Below are 21,947 nucleotides of genomic sequence, written 5' to 3'. Positions count from 1 at the left end.
TCAGGTCATATGTTACCTCTTTTCTGCATACCACCACAAGAAAAAAAAATGAGAATATAAATAGCGCTGTCTTTAATTTAAATATTGGATTCATTATTTAAAATATCCCCACAAGGAAAATGTCATGCCCATATGATTTTAATGAAGAAATATACCAGTTCCATGCAAACTTTCAGAAAATACAGGAGAAGAAAACACAGTCCAATTCATTTTATGAGGCCAGCATTACTCAGATACAAAAACCAGACCAAAAGAGTATAAATAAATGAAATAAAACTTACAGATCTGTATTCCTCATGAATGTAAAATCCTTAACAAAGTGGTAGGAAATCAATAATATATCATGGTCAATTGGGATTTACCACAGGAATGCAAGGTCATGTTAGCATTTGGAAGTCAATTAACATAATTTACCATATTAACAGAATGAAGAAAAACATGATCATTGCAATAGACATACAAAAGGCATTTGACAAAGTCCAACATCCATTCATGATAAAAACTTAGAATATAAAGGAACTTCCTCAAAGGGCATATTAAAAAATTACAGCTAACATACTATGAAATGTCATGATAAGAACTCAGAATAGAAGGGAACATCTGCAACCTGATAAAGGACATACACAAAAATTTACAGCTAACATAATATGAAAGGTGATAGACTGAAAACTCTCCATCTGAGGCATATCCATTTTCACAACTTCTATTCAACATTGTTATAGTATAGGGGTTCTTAACCTTTTTTGTTTCACGGACTCCTTTGCCAGTCAGGTGAAAACCACAGGCCCCTTACTAAGTCCACACTATACTATGTATTATTTAATAAATATATCACACCTACACCAACACATCCCACCAAGAATAATGTTTTTTGAATTTCAATTCAAACTCACAGACCCCTTAAGAACTCCTGTACTAGAGGGTCCTAGCAAATCCAATCAGTTGAAAAATATATAAAATAAATACAGGGAATGGATGTAGCTCAAGCAGTTGTGTGCCTGCTTCCCATGTACTAGGTCCTGGATTTGATCCCCAGCACCTCCTAAAAACAAACAAATGAAAAAAACAAATCTCATTGTGGGGGCAGATGTAGCTCAGTGGTTGAGCACCTGCTTCCCATGTACCAGGTTCTGGGTTTAAACTCTGGTACCTCCTAAAAAAAATACAAAGTAGAAAAGAAGACTGCTTTAAAATTGTACATAGAGGGAAGCAGACTTGGCCCAATGGATAGGGTGTTCACCTACCACATGGGAGGTCCACAGTTCAAACCCTGGGCCTCCTTGACCCGTGTGGAGCTGGCCCTTGCACAATACTATGTGCACAAGGAGTGCCCTGCCATGCAGGAGTGTCCCCTGCATAGGGGAGCCCCATACACAAGGAGTGTGCCCCGTAAGGAGAGCTGCCCAGCATGAAAGAAAGTGCAGCCTGTCCAAGAATGGTGCCGCACACAGGGAGAGCAGACATAACAAGATGATGCAACAAAAAGAAATACAGATTCCCAGTGCTGCTGATAAGGATTAAAAAGCAGTCACAGAAGAACACACAGTAAATGGACACAGAGAGAAGACAACTGGTGGGGGGAGGATGGGAGAGAAAAAATAAATAAATAAAAAATAAAATTTTACATAGAAAACCTCAAGGTTGAATAAAAAACTGCTGTATGTAATGTTAATTTTAAAAGGTAATGGAATATCAGGTCAATGTTCAAAAATCAACCATACTTCTATAGACTAGCAATGAACAATTAGAAAAATAAATTACAAAGTGCAGTTTACAATAGGATTCCAAAATATGAAATATTCAGGGATAAATTTAACAAAACATTTGCAAGATCAATACAATGAAAACTACAAAATATTGCTGAGCAAAAATAAAGAATACTAAATAAATAAAACAATATACCATGTTCATGGATTGGGATGCTCAATATTGTTATGATGTCAATTTTTCCCAAATTAATTTACAGATTCAAAACAATCCCAATCAAAATCTCACAGACTTTTAAAAAAATAAATTGACAAACTGATTCTAACAGTTACATAGAAAAACAAAGGACCTAAAATAATGAAGACAATTTTGAAAAAGGAAAACAAATTTGAAGGACATATACTACTTTATTTTAAGACTTCTTATAAAGGTACACTAACAAAGGCAGTATGGTATTGGCTTAAAGACAGACATATAATCAATGGTATAATAACGAGTCTAGAAATAGACTTGCATATATTTGGTTGATTGATTTTTCAATGAAAATATTAAAATAACTAAATGGGAGAAAGGATAGTGTTTTCAAAAAATATGTGTCCTTAACCAAGCCAAGGTCCACAGGAAGGAGGAATACAGTAAGGATTAGAGTGGACTTAATGATATTCTATTCATGAACTATTGTGGTTAATAATTGAGAAAATGTGGCATTGGTGTGGAAAAAGTGGCCATGGTGGTGGCTGCTGGGGGCGGGGAATGGGAGGAAGAGATGAGATGTGGAGGCTTTTGCAGGACTTGGAGTTGTCCTGAGTGGTGCTGCAGGGACAATTGCCGGACACTGTATGTCCTCCCATGGCCTGCTGGATGGAACGTGGGAGAGTGTGGGCTATGGTGTGGACCACAGGCCATGGGGTGCAGTGATGCCCAGAGATGTACTCACCAGATGCAGTGGATGTGTCATGATGATGGGGGAGAGTGTTACTGTGGGGGGGGAGTGGTGTGGTGGGGGCGGTGGGGGTGAATGGGGACCTCATATTTTTTGAATGTAATATTTTTTTAAAAAATGAACAAATAAAATTTTAAAAAACCAAAAACATAAAACATGGAAAAAAAATATGTGTCCTGGAAAAACTGGAATCCATACCACCCAAAATGGCCCTCAATTCTTAAGTCACACTGTACACAAAAATTAACTAAAAATGTATTATAGCCCACAAGCTTATACTCAGTTCTTAAAAGTTGAGAAACTGAAAATATAAATCAGGAAGAAAATTGCCAGTAATAAAACCTAATTTGTTTAATAGTTTTATATCCCCAACTTTGTACCTGAAACTTTTTGTCTTCCTCAAACTTTTTCTGATCACATAATTTGTTGTAATGCTCTTGTAACTTAATATGAGTTTCTTTAAGTGATGATAATTCAGTTTTAATCTCATTAATATCTCCATTAAGTTCTTCAACCTATTATAAAATTAAACCAAAATGAGCAAACATATCAATAAGCTTTGTATGAAAATACTTTAACACAAGTTTTGGAAAACAGCAAAAATAAAAATCTCTTAATATTAATGAAAAGCTACAAATTATTAAATGTTTACTGTGTACCACGCATTGAGATTAGTAAAATAAGTAAGCTCAAGCAGTTGGGCTCCCGTTTACCATATAGGAGGTCCAGGGTTCAATGCCCAGGCCTCCTGGTGAAGGCAAGCTGGCCCACACAGCGAACTGGCCCACTCAGAGAGCTGGCCCATGAGGGAATGCTGCCCTGCACAGGAGTGCTGGCCAATATGGAAAGCTGGCGAGGCAAGATAATGCAACAAGAGACACAGAGGAGAGACAATAAGAGACGTAGCAGAAAAGGGAGCTGAGGTGGCGCAAGAGAAGGATTGTCTTTCTCCCACTCCGGAAGGTCCCAGGATCAGTTCCCAGAGTTGCCTAATGAGAATACAAGCAGGCACAGAAGAACACACAGCGAATGGACACAAAGAGCAGACAATGAGGGGGTGGGGTGGAGGGGAGAGAAATAAATAAATCTTTTTTAAAAAAAGGTAATTTCATACTCATAAAAACCTTATGAGTGAATATCCTTGTTCTTTTTCTTTGTTTATTTTGAGGTAGCAGGGCCAGGGATTGAACCTGGGATCATGAATGTGGGAGATCAGCATTCAACCACTGAGCCACATCAGCTCCCCTGAGTTGGTTATTTCGTTTGTTTGCTTGTTTGTTTTTTCATTTTTAGGCAGAACTGGGAACCAAACTTGGGACCTCCCATGTGGGAAGCAGGTGCTCAACTCCTTGAACCATATCTGCTCTCCTGAATATCCTTGTTCTTAGGAAATGTACATGGAAAATTAAGTGTCCAAAGAGCATGATGTATACAACCTACTCTCAAATGTTTAGAAAATAGATAGATAAATAGATAGAGGGATATATTATTAAATAGATGGATGGAGAGATAGAATGATACAGCAAATGTGGCAAAATGTTAAAAGCTGGTGGGTCTGGGTAGCAGAGTGGGGGTTATGTTGGAGTGATCTGTATGAATTTTGTATTATTTTTGCAACTGTCCTATAAGTTTGAAATTATTTCAAAATAAAAATACCTATAAAAATAAAAAAACCCTATAAGTAATTTTTAGCCCCAATTTATAGGTAAGAAATGTGAGGCTCACAGAAATTAAGTAACTTGCCCATAATCATATGGATATAAAGTGGCAGTTAGTATTAAAATCCAAAGCTAAATCTAAAGGCTCTTTTCTTAACAATCACATCAAACCACTTCTAGTTACAAATGAAAAATGATGAATTATTTTTCATTATAAAAATTCCATAAAAGTTAAACCTTCATGGCTTTCTGAAAGTTTTATTTTCTTGTTGCAAACTGGCTACACAGATTTTAATTCATTTTACACACATTTCAACTAGAAGAAAAGTGCTGAACACTAAGTAGTACCATAGGAAGTCTCACTTCAGTCTAATATTTACATCTATAAATTGGGTTCTCACTGGCTATACAATCTCATAAATCAACGAGTACTCTTTGATGAGAACCTCAAATATCACACAAGGTAAGGTCCACTGAAGAGAAAATGTCCTTTTGTCATGGAAAATTATAAAAGTTTTCTTGATTTAAAAACTCCTACCACAAATCCCAAAATACATGTAAGATTCCTTATAGAGGACAGCAGACATGAACTCACCTATCATTTTCCTTTCCTTTCATCTATTTTTAATCATCCATTAATCTATCTTTGAAAGATATTTCTTTACCAAGGCTAATCCCTTCATGTATTCTCTTTATTCCATCTTCTCCAATCACCCTAAATACTAAGTTCTAGCAATTACTTCCTCTCTTCTGACTACTCTCAGTCTTTCTCTACACCAACATCTTCCTCTCAGTCTACAAATATACTCTTTCCACTTTCCAATTTTTTCTCTCTTTGACCTAACAGACACTGTACTGTCTCTTGCTTCTTAAAATAGTCTACACTTGCTACTTTTAAATTCTAACCTCTTAGACACACCTTAACAACCTGAGTTCTGCCCTCATTGTTCTACTGATTTTCTCAAATATCACCCACAAAATTGCAAAATGACTTTCTCAAGTCTCATAACATTTAATGGCTCTGTAGCATTTGACTATGTTGACTACTCTGTTCTTCAAAGAGCCTCTTCTTAGTGTCCATAATACTACTCTTCATTCTCCTACCTTTCTCACTGTTTTTTTTCCTCATTGTTCTTATCTGTTTCTCCATTGCCCTAAAACACACACATATTAACCACTCAAAAAAAAAAAAAAAATGCTGGCATTCCCCAAGTTTCTTTCTTTCTATAGCTCTCTTCTTTTCAAGTCCTCTATGCCTTCCATTATTCCTATAGCTTCAAATTTCATTTTCATACTGCTAAGTCTTACATCTATGTCTCCTCACCTAGTAAGGTTAGATCTACATTTCCAAATGCATGGTACGCATTTCAAGCTAGATATTTTGCAGGCACCATAAATTCAGGAATTCCCAAATTAAAACCATCATTTTCATCCACCAAATCTGCTTCTCCTTTTATTTACTACATCAATTAATGACATTATCAATTCACTAGTTATACTAATCTCGGGATCATACTTGACTTTTTCCTTTTCCAAAACCCATTTTATATAAAATGTCACTAACCCTGCCAATTCTGCTTCTCAAATTCCCCCTGCATTGATCTGTTTTCTCTGTTCTCACTGCTTCTGCCCTAATTTACACCCTCATAGATTCATGGCTATATTAATACAATATTTTCTGACTGGTCTCTTTCCATAAAGCCATCTTTTGTACTATTGTTAAAGTCATTTTTCTAAAACACAGATCTGTCTCTATCACTTGTCTGCTTAAAATCTCAATGGGGAAGTGGATGTGGCTCAACCAGTTGGGTGCCTGCCTACTACATGGGCATCCCAGGTTTGGGTCCGGTGCCTCCTAAAAAAAGATGAGCAGACATTGCTCCTGCAGTAACAAGCTAGACACTGTCCCCGCCACAATGAGCAGATGCCACAAGCCAGCAAATGCCACAGCCCATGGGGAGCAGATGTGACTCGTTGGGCATTCGCCTCTCATGTGGGAGGTCCTGGGCTCAGTTCCCATTGCCTCCTGGAGAAGGTGAGTAAACAATGAGCGGACAGATGAGAGAATCATCTGATGGCAGGGGTGGGGGGGGATAAAGAAAAATAAAGTAAATAAATCTTTTTTAAAAATCTCTCAATGGCTTCCCATAACATATAAAATTCATCTAAGAAAGTAAGGACTACCAGGGCAGATGGCCCCTCTTTGGAAATGGTGTTTATGTGTGATGAATCTGGACTCAAATGGGATCTCCCTTCATAAGACTTTCATGCTAATGTGCTGGAGGTGCAGTTAATGTTGGGGTTTAAGATATATTTAGGGGATTTGAATCTCTGGACTGACAATGTGATAGCCAGGTCCTGAGCCTCAACAGACTCCAGCACCTACAATCTGATCTATTGGACTTACCACACTCAGCTAAGATGGAGTTGAAGAGGGACAACCACCACACCATGGAGCCTAGAGTGATTACAACTGAAAATGGGAGGATTGCATCCAGCATCCATGTGGAATCTGAGCCTCCTCTTGACAGAGAGGTGCAATGGACACAACCAATCCAATGTCCACATAGAAGAGGTAGCATTGGATTGGGAAAAGTGGACATGGTGGACGATGGGTATGGGGAAAGGCAGGAAGAGATGAGAGGTGGAGGCATCTTTGGGACATGGAGCTGCCTTGGATGGTGCTTCAGAGGTAATCACCGGACATTGTAAATCCTCACAGGGCCCACTGGATGGAATGGAGGAGAGTATGGGCCATGATGTGAACCATTGTCTATGAGGTGCAGAGGTGCCCAAAGATGTACTTACCAAATCCAATGGATGTGTCATGATGATGGGAACGAGTGTTGTTGGGGGGGGGGGGAGAGGGGGGGTGGGGGGGGTGGGGTTGAATGGGACCTCACATATATATTTTTAATGTAATATTATTACAAAGTCAATTAAAAAAATAAATAAAAAAGAAAAAAAAAAAAAAAGAAAGTAAGGGCTCTGTAAGGAGCCCTTCAGAAGTTGATCTCAACCTACTATTTTCCAATGTCACATTCTACACTTATTCAAAGCAAATTGTTCACCATCCTTGAAAAATTTTAATGCCTTATGATTTTTCCCAATCTTTCTTAAATAGAATGCCAACAGGATAGGATGGGGAAGGGTAGAGAATGGGCACCTGTGCCTGGTGAAACCCCTTTTATTTTTCAAGGTCAGATTCTAGTGTTATCTTTTCTCAAAAACTTTCTCCAACATACTTAGATGACAATTTATTTTGTGCTTTCATAGTATTTTGTTAATAATACTAAAAAAGCACTCAGTACTATTGTAGCTAATTTCATAGTTATCTGTCCCTTGAGAATGTGGCTCTTTGGTAATCTTTGTATTTTAGGCATCTTTGAAAACCCAGTGCCTAGCACAGAGTAGATGCATAAAAATGTGAACTGAATTCCTTTCTGTGACACCTTTTCTCAAAATAATTTCTGAAAATCCCTACATGTTGTCTTTTTGCCTATATAGCCACTGGTTATATATCTAGCCAAAATAAAAACAGATACACATAACATTGTGCTTTATAGTATTTCAGTGAAACTTAAATATATCATCTAAAATTCACTAAAGTTTTATTTGAATAGCATTTTCATTTTTAAATGTTTTATTTGAAATACTTTCAAATTTATAGGACAAATTTAAAATACTACAAATTTGTAGTATTAAAAAAAAAGTATTACAAACCCCAGAGAACTCCAATGTACTCCCATTTCACCAGAGACTAAGATCTACCTCTTTTAATGTTTTGCCACATTTGCCATTTTTCCTCCCTCCCTCCCTCCCTCCCTCCCTCCCTCCCTCCCTCCCTCCCTTCCTTCCTTCCTTCCTTCCTTCCTCCCTTCCTTCCTCCCTTCCCTCCTCCCTTCCTCCCTCTCTCCCTCACTCTCTCTTGCCTCCTTCCCTCCCTTTTTTCTCTTTTCTTTTCTTTTTTTCTATCCATCCATCCATTTTCTGAACACTTGAGTGCAGGCTGCATATATCATTCTCCTTGACTACTTAATACTGCCATGTACATTTCCTAAGAAAAAGGATATTCATTTACATAACCCTTTAAGTGCAATTATCAAGTTCAAGAAAGTTAACATTGATATAAAGCTTAGTCTATTATATACTCCGTTTTTTTTTCATATGTCCCAATAATGCCCTTTTGAGCCTTTTCTCCTCCCCTGCCAGATCCCATCCAGGATCATGTATTACCTTTAATTGTCACTGTCTCTTTAGTTGCTCTATAGTTTGTTTTTTAATTATGGGAATATATACAGGATTTTCTTTTGCTGTTTATTTTTTGAATGACCAGATATAAGCTTACATAGAGATATAACTACAGTTAAAGAGTAGATCTGACCTCCCATTTGTGAAATTTCTTAGAGAACCAAAGCAGCTTTTTCTTATTTAGCTATATTCTGCTTAGTACTAAAGCATTATGGAGGAGAAATGATAATAGATTTTAAAATTCGAAGACAAAACCAATTTTATACACATTTAGAGATTGAGGCCTCACCAGTAAACTGAATGCTTATTTCTCTTAATTCAATGGCTTTTCTCTTGGGGACGGGGCTAGGTTTGGCTTATCAAGGAAAATGAGTGTTTAATTTTCTTAGCTCAACCGATTTTTTTGTTTTGCATGGTTAGCATATTGAAATTCATATTCCCTTTTACTATAATTTTCCTTATCCTGACAGTATTATTTTCATGGTCTTTTACACAGAAAAAATACATTAGGGATGAGGATTAGTTTTTATTAGCTTTTGAGTATTGTGATATAATTTATAAAATATTTAATGATTTATTTATAAAACATTTATATATTCTGATATAATTAATTATAAAATGTGTTTATTAGATTTAGATAAATCTCATCAAAATCATCAGTGAAGACTTGATCTCTCCATAATATAAATCAAAGGGAATATGTTAGCTTCAAATGAACTGAAAATCAAGAATTATTTATATAATTTTAATAAAAAATCAACAAAGAATGTTATCAAGCTGGTTTTTAGATACTATTAATATTTTTTGATCATTACAATAGTCTAAAATATAATCTTACTTTCCCAAAATATAGCTTTCATAAATTCATAGAATGACTTTCAATTTTGTTAATTCTTTAAAAAGAATTGAAAAGGCAATGAAAACAGATATTAAAATAGAATAATCAATTTGGGATCTACCAGTTTTTAAGTGAAATTTTATATTGCCCAACATTAAATTATATCATTTTACACTATTATTTTACCTACTTCTCTGAAATTAAAATTTATTGTAAAATAAACAGATGTGGTTTAAGGAATAGCAATGTTTATAACATACCAACTTTTAGGATTAAATGTTAATACCATAAAAATTAACTTTTGTATATATGCTATAAACATGGCTTTAATGCATCTCAAAAAAATTGCTGAAGAAGCTAAATAAATTAGATAATGATGGTATCTATATAATTCTTTAATGTAATAATTTAGTAAAATATTACACAATCATTTTAGGAAAAAGTAAGTTAGTTTTTTCTTTGTCACATAAGGAAGGTCATTTAGATTCTCTTTATATAAACAAATATGTATATGTGTATTCATTCTTCCATGCATGAAAACATTACAGGGAATTTTATTAAATTTAGATTTAGAAAGCATTCAGTTCTGGGAAATATGAGTGCAAGAAGAAAATATGTCTGACTTTATTTCTGTATTATTTTTGCAATATTTTCTAAGTCTTTAATAGTTATTTAAAAGTCTACACTATTTTAAATATTTTAATGTTTTACTATTTAATAAACTTACATGTTTTTTCCAAGTTCCTAGTGCTTTCTCATGCTCGTTTTGAAGATTAAGGAACTTTTCTTCATTTTCTTTTACCTTCTCCTTTTGTAGCTCATTATCTCTTTCAAGGGTCTGCAATAAAATTAATTATCCAAAAAATAATCAATACCACATTAATGAATTTTGATGTGTTTTATGTTGCTTGGATCTTTGCTTCTAACACGCTGAAAGTGCCATACAGATCAGTGATAATGTCCTATCTCAACAATAATTTTCATAAATTAACAGAAAGGTGCTTATAGTTTAGTTAACAGGAAATAGGGGGAGGTTATGAAAAAGAAATGGCTATAAAAGGGTATAAAAACATTGCCATTATTCAGTTTCACTGCATAAGTTTTAATGTACTGAAAAAGTAATATAAAGTACAGCAATGAAAAATATGAAATGTAGCATAATCCAGTCTAACCCTACTAAAAAAATTTAACTACCATAAAACATTTTTTCTGTCTTTCCACAAATTAACTGGCTAGAAAACTCTTAAATGAAATTTTAACCTTTAATTTCAAATTAACACTTTTTTTTTAGTAGAGCTTAAATAATTACCAGATTGACTTATTTACTTCCCTAAATTAACATACTAGAATCACCTCCCCCCCAAAAAAAAAACCTTTAAAGAGTAAAAAGTACTACCAAGTGTTTTCTAAGACAATGATTCTAAACCTATTAAATCAGTGTCATTAATATTGCTAGATTTCTTCAATGTCTGCTGATCAAGTAAATTTTGGTAAAAAGATAAATAGTAAAAACTCTTACCAACATGTCCAATACATCTGTAATTTTTAAGTTTGTTTATTATTATTATTATTAACACTATGTACACTCAGGGTAAAATTTCAAACCACACTAAATGATATAAAAGAAAAGGTCAAGTTTTCCTCTAGTTCTCTTCCCCAGAAGTAACTACTCTAGCAATTTCTTAAGTATCCTTCCAGAAATTGTTTATAAGCATCTAAGTATATAAAGTATATCTTCCTAAATACAGATGAGACCATATCATACATACTATACTGTTTTGCAATCTACTTTTTTAAAAAAGGTAATATTATGCCTTTCCATATCATTACATATAGATCTACCTCATTTTAAAGGTTACATGATATTCCATTTATTTAGAGTCCTCAATTATATTTAGAACATCAATATGCAGTCATAAATACAAAAAATTATGGTATATTACCTAAAAAAACATTTTAAAATACAGATACAAATTTTTTAGGAGATACCAGGGATTGAACTTGGGACCTTGTACATGTGAGGCACACACTCAACCACTGAGCTACACCCCCTCCAATACAGATACAATTTTAACATGAAGATTCTCTTCTTAGCTCATAAAGAGCTATGCACTTTGAGAGTACCCAACAAATACCTTCTTTTGTGATCAACTTTATTTCAGGATAAGGTTTTTAAAAAGTCATATTTCCCTCTTAATTTCTAGGCACAAATAATTCTAGGGAATTTCCTGAATATTCACAATGGAATATAATTAATAGACATTTAAGCACATTTTAACAAATATTTTACAGTATGTAGACAGTATAACAAATATTTTAGAGTATGCAGATAGCTCTAAATCAAAGTTTGGGGAAGACATGGAAGAATATACCACAATATCTATTCATAATAATAAATGACTAAGAGCATAGTATTCTTAAAACAGTGTATTAGATACGTCAATCATTTCCTATTCCACCCATTCCCCTATCTAAAAGAAACTGCTCACATCATGTATTTTGCCAGTTTCTTCCTTCCTCCCTCTCCCTCCTTTCCCTCTTCCCTCCCTCCTTTCTTCCTTTCTTCTCCTTCCTTTCTAAGGTAATTATATTGACATTTCCTTTCTTGATCCTTTATATGTGACCTATTTTTTTTTTTCCTACAGAGACTTTTAGAATCTTCTCTTTGTAGTATAAAATTTCATAATAATATGCATTGGTGTTGGGCAAGACAAACTCATATCCTTCAGTTCTGGGTAATTTTCATGTATTTCTTCCACTCTCCTTTATTTTCTGTGTTCTCTCTGAAACTCACTAGACTTCTTGGACTAAACCTCTAATTTTCTTTCATTTTCTGTCTTCTTGTCTTTTAGCTCTACTTTCTAGAAGACTATCTCCACATTATCTTCCAGCCTTTCCATTGAATATTTTTATGTCTGCTAATACGTATATATTTTTATTTCAAGGGCTCTCTTCTTTTTTTATAGCCTCCTAGTCCTTGTTTGTGGATTAATAAATAATTTCCATTAACCAAGGACTTTTTTTTTTTGTTTTTTTTCAAAGCTCTTTTCGGTATCCTCTTTCCTATTTTTCATATTGGAGGCTTTCTCCAAATGTCCCATGATCCTCTGTCTGTTTTTAATTAAGAATGAAGTGTTAAAAGTTGACTGAAAGTTTTGTCGAATGGTGGGTGTATTAGCAAAAGGGGTGCTGATGCAAATACAAGAAATTGCTTGGTTTTTATAAAGGGCATTTATTTGGGGTGGGAGCTTACAGATACCAGGGCATAAAGTATAAGTTACTTCTCTCACCAAAGTCTATTTGGAGCAAGATGGCTGCCAACGTCTGTGAGGGTTCAGGCTTCCTGGATTCCTACATTCCTGGGGCTTGCTTTACTCTGGCTTCAAGGTTCCTTTCTTCCTGGGGCTGGCTTCTCTTTCCTCTGCGTACTGACTTCCCAGGGCTCCAGTTTAAGTCTTCAGCATCATACTCAAAAATCAAAACTCCAACATTAAAAGCCCCAACTCTGTTCTTTGCAATGCCTTTTATCTGTGAGTCCCTACCCAACAAGGGATGGGGAGTCAACGCCCTAATCATAACTCAACCATGTCCAGGTACAGATCAGATTACAAGCATAATCCAATATTTCTCTTTGGAATTCATCAATTATGTCAAACTGGGCTTTACTGTAGGTTGATACGGCTGGGCTATTTCACTGGAAGAGCCCAATTGCAGCTCTATAGTTTTATCTTGCCAGGTTGGTTTCTGCAGACAGAATCTTCCATTCTCCCACCTGGGACTTATAAGCCTATTTTCTTTCTGAATGGAGAAAGTGGGCTAGGAGGTTGCATCATTCAGTCTTTAAACTTTCCACTCTGTTTTCAATATAGTGTTTTCAACAAAACAAAACAGAAGCCTGATTTTCAGAATTTACTAATTTGATTAAATACACCCACCATGGTCAATTTCAAGCTATCACTGACTTAATGACCAGCTCACAAAATTTCTAAATATCTAACCATCAGCTTTTACTAGTACAATCATGCTCTAACATACCAATGGATCCCAACAGCCTTAGCTTCCAATTTCCTGTCACGTAGGAAAGGGGTCCTGCATACTTATGTAGTATAGGGAAGAGAATCTGGAGGTGCAAAGGCTTTTTGCACAGTTATTCCAGTTTTGGATTTCAATTGTGTGCCTTCCTTCCAGAGGTACATGATGCTTGCAATTCCTAACCATTTCTGCATCTTTGACTTCGTTTTCTACTTTCTCTCCTGTGCTAAGTAAATTACAAATTGCTCATATGGTTCTCACTTTTAAACTTTCATGTTTTATTCTTTCCTAACCCCCTTTCCTTATCCTTGGGGATTCATGTGCCTTTAATAAATGTCATTTTATTGCAGTTTCAGAAGGATATAGACATAAATGTGTGTGTTCAATTCAGCATATTTAACACAGAAGCCCTAGCCTAGCAATATTTGAACTTGGAAATAGTCCAAATTCATCTAATACACTTTAATTAGCTCTTACTATGTGCTTGACACTGTTGTAGGCTCTTGCACTACATCAGTGAAAAAGAGAGGCAACTGTTATTGCCCTCATGAGTTTTATATTCTATCAGGAAATTATCTGGTTTTTATTTGCACCTGAATTAACAAATCTGAGAACCATCTCTGCTAAAGTGGCTATTGTGTAATGTCAAAATAAAACCATCTGGAAAAAAATCGTGGAGTAAGATGCTCCAGAGAGCTGTTCTCCCACAGAATCTTTGAATAACTAGCAAAAACTGGTAGAGTTATCTTTCTCTAAATCCAAGAAAACAGTTCAAGGGTTGTAAGAACTGGGTGAGGGCCAAATCAAGAAAATGCAGCTTTTAAAATGATAGGAGAATTTTGTGGCACCCTTGCTACTTCCTACCTCATCCCGTCCTTATTGTGGTTCTCTCACTGCAGGTCCATTAGCCTGTTCCAGAGGAAGGAGAGTAACCTCTATATGCATAACAATGTGCCTGTATGTCAGTGCCAGTCTATAAGGTGGCAGCCTGAAAGATTAAACCAGTGAATTTGTCTTGGGCTCATCCTCCCAGAACTTGCTCTACTGGCAGAAGCAGCTTGTGGATGGATAAAGCAACGTAAGGAACAAATTAAGTCAAAGTGGCCTGGGGCAAAGACATTATCTGCTTTAAGTCATAAAACAGAGCACCAAAGTAGGGGGAGAAAGTCTATTTCATAGGGAGTAGAGGGGTCATTAAAATTCCTATAAATGGGAGACTTCCTACCAGTATGGCCAAGGATAGGTCCAGGACAAAACACTGGATCAGAAAAGATGGAGAGGACCCTGCACTTCATATTCACCTTGGGCTGTTCTTCTTGACAGGAAGGAGAACACTAACCAATGCAGAGCCAAGTTACAAAGACTGAAAGGTAAATTTTTTTTGCATTGGTTTGTTTTGTTAGCTTTGGGGACTTAAGGAAATTTCTGTCATATCATTATCTGATAGGAACAGATGGCTCAGGGACTAAGTCTCAGAATTAACACTTTAAAATATTAAAAAGGAGTGTGCAACAAGAGATTAAAAGACAAACAAAGAAACAGGAAATAATGGCCTATCCAAAGGAACAAGATAAAAATCCAGGAACCATCAATGAAGAATACCAGACTTTGGACATACCAGACAAAGACTTTAAAACAATGATCCTCAGTATACTCAAGGAGATAATGGAAAACACAGAGAAAGAACTAAACGATATCAGGAAAACAACGAATAACAATATGAGACTCTCAATAAAGAGACAGAAATTTTTAAAAAGAAACCAAACAGAAATACTGGAGTTGAAAACCACAATAATTGAAATGAAATTTCCCAGAGGGTTTCAACAACAGATTGGAGTGCAGAAGAAAGAATCAGTGAACTTGAAGACAAGACAATTAAAATGAGTCAGGGTGAGGTGCAGAAAGAAAAAGAACTTTAAAAATGGAACAGAACCTAAAAGACTTGTGGGATACCACCAAGAAAAAACAAAATACACATTATGGGAGACCCAGGAAGAGAACAGAAAAGGGGAAAGAAGGAATATTCAAATAACTAATGGCAGTAAACTTTTTGAATTTAACAAAAGACATAAATTTACACATTCAAGAATCCCAATAAATCCCAAGCAGGATAAACTAGAAGATAACACACCCAGACACACAGTAATCAAACTATTGAATGCCAAGGACAGAGGTCTGAAAGCTGCAAGAGAAAAGAAATATTTTTACATAAAAGGGAGTTGCAGTAAGATTTAAGTGATGAATTGTCACTAATGGAATGAAGAAGGAAAACATCCATGTTATCATCTCAATTGACAAAGAAAAGACATTTGACAAGATACAGTACCATTTCTTGATAAAAACATTTACAAAACAAGAAATAGAAGCAAAATTCTCAACATGATAAAGGGCATGTATGAAAAACCCACCACTAATATCATATTGAATGATCAAAGATTGAATGCTTTTCCTCTACGATCAGAGCAAGACAAGAATGCCTACTGTCACCACTGTTATTCAACATTGTTCTGGAATTTGTAGTCAGAATTGGGTATTAAAAGAAATGAAAGGCATCTAAATTTGAAAGGAAGAAGCAAAACTTCCCTTATTTGCATATGACATACTCCTATATGTAGAAAGTCTTAAAATGTCCACAGCAAAGCTATTAGAGCTAGTAAGACAATTTAGCAAAGTTAGGGAGGGGTACAGTCAACATGTAAAACTCAGTGGTTTCTATATACTGTTAATGAATAATAAGAAGAGGAAATCAAGAAAAAACTCCATATATAATAGCAACTAAAAGAATCATATATCTAGAGATAAATTTAACCAAGGATGTAAAAGACTTGTACACAGAAAACTACAAAACATTGCTAAAAGAAAAGGGGAACTAAATGAATGGAATGGCATTCTGTGTTCATGGACTGGAAGACTAAATATTGCTAAGATGTCAATTTTACCCAGAGAGATTTACAGATTCAATGGAGTCCCAATAAAAATTCCAACAGCCTTCTTTGCAGAAATGGAAAAGCTGATCACCAAATTTATATAAAGGATAAGGGACACCAAATAGCCAAAGCCATCTTGAAAGAGAAGAATAAAGTTGGAAGACTCACACTTCCTGATCTTAAAACTTATTACAAAGCAGCATGGTCCTGGCACAAGAACAGACATATAGACCAATGTAATGAAACTGAGAATTCAGAAATAAACCCTCACTTCTATGGCCAATTGCTTTTTGACAAGGGTGCCAAGACCACTTAATGGGGAAAGAATAGTCTCTTCAACCAATGGTGCTTAGAAAACTGAAATCCATATGCCAAAGAATGAAGGTGGACCCCTACATCTCACCATATAAAAAAATTAACTCAAAATGAATTAAAGACCCAAATATAAGAACCAAAAGTATAAAACTAGAAGAAAACATAGGGAAGCATCTTCAGGACCTTGTATTTGGTAGTGGTTTCTTTTTTAAATATATATATTTTAAAAGATATTTAGATTACATAAATGTTACATAAAAATATAGGGGATTCCCATATGTCCCTATACCTCCCACATTAAAAACATCCTTCATTAGTGTGGTACATTCATTACAACTTTTTAAAACATTTTGGAGCATTGCCACTAAACATGGATTATAATTTACACTGTAGATTACACTCTATCCCACACAATTTTTTAGGTTATGCCAAGATATGTAATGCCTGTATCTGTCATTGTAATGTCATTCAGGACAATTCCCAAGTCCCGAAAATGCCCCCATATTACACCTGTTTTCCCCTCTCCCTGCCTTTAGAACCTCCAGTGGCCACTGCCTCTACATAAATTATATAATTTCTTCCATTGCTAGAAAAGAGGTAGTGGTTTCTTAAGACTTTACACCAAAAGCATGAGGAACAAAAAACAGATAAATAGGACTTTATCAAAATTTTTAAAATTTGTGCATTTAAGGACTTTATCATTAAGGTAAAAAAGACAATCTACAGAATGGGAGAAAATATTTGTAAATCATATATCTCATAATGGTTTAATATCCAGACTATATTAAAAAAATCCTACAACTCAACAACAAAAGAGACATACAACCCAATTAAAAAATGCAAAAAGACTTGAATAGACATTTCTCAAAAAATATATATACAACTGACCAAAAGGCATATGAAAAGATGCTAACACCATTAGCCATTAGGAAAATGCGAATTGAAAACACAATGAAATACCATTTCATGCACACTAGAATGGTTACTATTAAAAAATGGAAAATAACAAGTGTTGGCAAGGATGTGGAGAAATATGAATATTTGTTCATTGTTGGTGGGAACATAAAATGGTACAGAATCTATGGAAAACAGTTTGGTGATTCTTCAGATAGTTAAGCATAGAATTATCATATGACCAGCAAAACCACTTCTAGGTATATACCTAAAAGAATTGAAAGCATAGAGCTTGAACAGATATGTGCACAATGACGTTCATAGGGGCATTATTCACAAAATGTCAAAAGGTGGAAGCAAGTTAAGTGTCATCAACAGATGAATGGATAAACAAAATGTGGTATATACACACAATGGAATATTATTCAGCCATGAGAAGAAACAAAGTTCTGATATATGTGACAATGTGGATAAGCCCTGAAGACTTCATGTTGAGTGAAATAAGCCAGACACAAAAGGACAAATATTATGTGACCTCACTGGTATGATATAATTAGAATAAACAAATTCATAGAATCAGAAACTAGAACACTGATAATCATGGGCCAGAGTGGGGGCAAAGAATGGGGAGTTAATGCTTAACTTGTACAGATTTTTGTTTGGTGTGATGGAAGTTTTGTAATGTGGGGTGTTGATGGTGGCACAATGTGATGAATGTAATTAGCATCACTGAATACCACTCTAAAGCAAAGTATTAATAATAGAGAAAACTGTGTCAGGGGGTATTGGGAACTTTTTCTGCATGACTTTTCTTTAAACTTACAACTTCTATAATAAAAATTATTTTAAAATGAGTAAAATTGTCTGCTAAGTAAATTATCTTGGTTAATACAGTTACTACTATGACTATAGGAGCAAATTAAGTAAATTATCTTTGTTAACACTATATTAATATTATGACTTTGAAAGCATAACTATGCTTAGATCTGGACTACAGTATAATTAAATCATGAGAGAATATTTTCTATAATGAGAATTTAGGTCTCTATGCTCCAAACTGTACTACAAAAAAGTAAAAGAGATGACAATATGATTGCAGAGCACTGGAAAACAGAGGCCATTATCAAGAGTAATGATCCCTTTAAGTATAGGTGGAATTAGAATGCTCCTTGAGAAAACACTTGACATATCTATACAGCATAAACCTCAGCATCAGTTTAACATTAATATTTTGTTATACTATATATCAGTGGTTCTCAAACGTCAGTCTGCAAACAAGTACTGATACATGACAAAATTTTCTCTGGTCCATGGCAAAAAATGTCAAAATAAGGTCATCAAATGTCTTTTCTTATAAAAGACTGTCCTTTATCCTGAGATTAAGTCGTTAATATATTTTTGGTATTAAAATGGTTTTTTAAAATAAAATGTTAGTGATTATAGGTGGTATTGTTTGTTTCATCAATGTCCTTAGTTTCAAAACTAAAAAGCTGATCATCTATCCTGTTTTTGCAAATACTTTCAAATTTTACTATATGAAATCTAGCTTCTCTATAAACCAGGGATTCTTAATCTTTTTTTCCATGGACCTCTTTGCCAGTCAGGTGAAAACCATAGACCCCTTACTAAGTACACATTTTATTGTCTGTTATTTAATAAATCTATCACACCTGCCCCATGAGAAAAATGTGTTTTAATTTTAATTCAAGCTCACAAACCTCTTGTTAAAACCCCCTGCTATAAATATCAAGGCTTGGGTAATAATTGTGCTACCTAATAGGCAGAGACATTTGGATTATCTAAAATATTGGCAGTCATAGTTAAAAGATCCTGGAACCACATTTATATTCACAATTAACTCAAATAAATACATGGCTCTATTTCTATGACTACTATAGGTCCTGTAGAATCCAGTGATACATAAATGCTGGACTTAGAGCTCATGAAAGAGCAATTTAAGGTTGCCTGATCGAACTGGTCTAACAAAAGTAGCCGGTCTCAATCATTCAAAAAAAATACCTTAACAGTGTAAAATTGTAGAAATAGTGCTGGATTTGTATGAGGACAAAATTTTAATCCTGGTTTTGCCACTAACTACGAGGCTTTAAAGTATACTGCTTACATTTTCTAGGCCTCTGTTTCATCATGAAAAGAAACAGCTGAATTAACTAATCCCTAATATTTTGTTCATGCTAAAAATATTTCAACTCCTTTACAAGAATTTGGGTAACTTATACCATGTATTTCTTAGAAGATTTAATATGATTAGAGAAATAGTACCAGTTATTCATCTGCAGGTTGGGTGGGAGATATTAGTGGGATATACTTGTGTATCAACTGGACTTCCAGAGAATTTTTTTACTAGTTTATTTATTGGAGTAGGATTTGACTCTGGCATACCTCCTCCCCTCCCTCTTTTAGATCTAACTCCACTATAGCCTTGGAGACAGACAAGAGAAATAAGGAAAGCAATTTTCTTTTTACGTGACTGACCAAAGAATATCAACGGTGAGGGGATAAGTCTTGCCTTGTTCAGGTTAATTTTGGTTCCATTCAATGATAAATACATAATCTGTGAGGTCCAGTGCAAAACTTAAAAATTAGGAAAACAATGCTATTAAAGGTACTAAAATATAAAACTTTTCTCCTTTTTTTTTTTTTTTGAGGTCACTTTTGCAATATGCACAGCACTTTTTATTGTCTTTTTAATGTCATGGTCCACTGGACATGAGAATATTTACAGGGCAAGTGCAGACTCGCACGGGCTTTGCCCCACAAGTCAGCATAAGTTAGGCTGACCAGCTCTCGGGATCCCCCTCCTGCCAGCTGCTGGACTGATGAGCTGTGTCTTGGCTGGGGGTGAAGAAGTCAATCTTCTCTTCCCAAAGAACCTCCATTCCAACCAATGGCAGACAGCAACGGCCAAAAGATTGCAGCTGCCAGGCAGGAATTGACTCAGTACCTAGATTGGTAGGTAGGTGAAAGGCTTATCCCCAAACCCTTCCCTATCCACCCCAACCCCACCCTTCCCACAAGTCATTCACCTAACATACTATGGCACTGCCATTCTGGGGCAGAGATGTGGCTGTCATGTCCCACTCCAAGATTCTGTGGACATATATGCCTAATTCATACCTTTTCTACTTGGACTTAGGCCTCCACCAGGGGTAAAGGGAAGTAGCAGAGCACAGGCCTCTTTCCCCTAATGTAACCCATAAGACCTGCAGTGGTCACAGGGCTGCAGCAGGGAGGGAGAGGCTAAGTAGGGCCCAGGTACCTAAGAATAGAAGAGCCAGTAGCTGAGAAAGGGTCCTAGGAGGCGATGGGAGACAATACCATGCCTGAGTCAAGGCTCTAAGCCCCTGGCACATGTTCCATTGTCCTGGCAGATTTAATTTACAAAAAACATAAACACTAAGATAAAATGTACACGAATTTCAAGATGGTGACTGTAGAACATTTATATATCAAGCACAAGGCCCTTCTGAGTATGGGGCCCTATGCAGGTGCAGCTGGTTGCATACTTATGAAGCTGGCCCAGGCCTTTGCTGATGATGGTCTTTACATGGTATGTAAGTGTAGTTTTCTTGGGAAAATTTCTCTGCTACCATGAACCCCCTCAGAGGGACAGAAATATCTTCCATAGGATACTTAAATGGTACATGCTCCCAACTCCTTCTCCAAGTTAGGTATCCCATCACTTGACACAGTAGCACTAATGGTAGTTCCTTCCCCTCCACTGACCTCCATGTTTCTTCATGTGGAGCCAAGGAACTACCAGGGTCTCTCTTGTGCACCCCTCTAGGCCCATGCAGTATTGGAACAAGCACACTATACTTCAAACCCCACTAACACAGACTATTCAAAAAAACTTTGCTTCTTGAAATTTCTATATCAGAACTGGGTACCAGTCTATATATTTCTGGTATACTGCCATACTTAAAAGAAATATGTGCCAAGCTCTTCCATATGAATTTATCATATTTTACTTTATTGACAATACCAGAGTGGTCCTTCAGGTTTCTACAGCATCTCAGACATTTATCCATGGAACAAAATGGCAGTCTCGCCTTCTTGTACCCCAATCTTTAGCCTTCTTGTACCCCTATCTTTACAAGTAATTCTTCTGTAGATTGCTTCACTTAACTTCATGAGGGGAAATGCACACCTCTTTCCTGAGAAAGTACTACAGAAGTCTCTTTTGAACACTTTACTCCCAAAACATCAATGACTATAACTTCTTCCTTTCCCCAATCATTTTCTTATATACAGTGGAAATAGGATGATGGGGTAATTATTGTGGTAAGAGGGCCAGTTCTATTGTATTCCTTGAGGGATCTGCCTTCTACCTCTGGGATCTCACTAATTGCTCCCTTAAAATG

The 21,947-nt window shown here is 35.6% G+C and overlaps 1 protein-coding gene and 1 non-coding gene across 2 annotated transcripts in view; both read right to left on the bottom strand.

The window, feature by feature from the left end:
- Positions 1–21,947, bottom strand: part of CCDC73 (coiled-coil domain containing 73) — a 145,435-nt gene that overhangs the window by 27,080 nt on the left and 96,408 nt on the right. The window contains exons 13-14 of the mRNA XM_004446870.5: positions 10,125–10,235; positions 3,031–3,165 (exon numbers count right to left, since the gene is read on the bottom strand). Of these exons, the coding sequence (XP_004446927.2) occupies positions 3,031–3,165; positions 10,125–10,235 (246 nt within the window). The remainder of the gene's footprint in view (positions 1–3,030; positions 3,166–10,124; positions 10,236–21,947) is intronic.
- TRNAV-CAC (transfer RNA valine (anticodon CAC)) lies at positions 11,378–11,449 on the bottom strand. The gene has a single exon. It is a non-coding gene; the product is annotated as a tRNA-Val (tRNA).

The sequence above is a fragment of the Dasypus novemcinctus genome, chromosome 10, assembly GCF_030445035.2.
Source record: "Dasypus novemcinctus isolate mDasNov1 chromosome 10, mDasNov1.1.hap2, whole genome shotgun sequence".
Lineage (NCBI taxonomy): Eukaryota > Metazoa > Chordata > Mammalia > Cingulata > Dasypodidae > Dasypus > Dasypus novemcinctus.
This window is presented reverse-complemented; position numbering and strand designations above follow the sequence as displayed.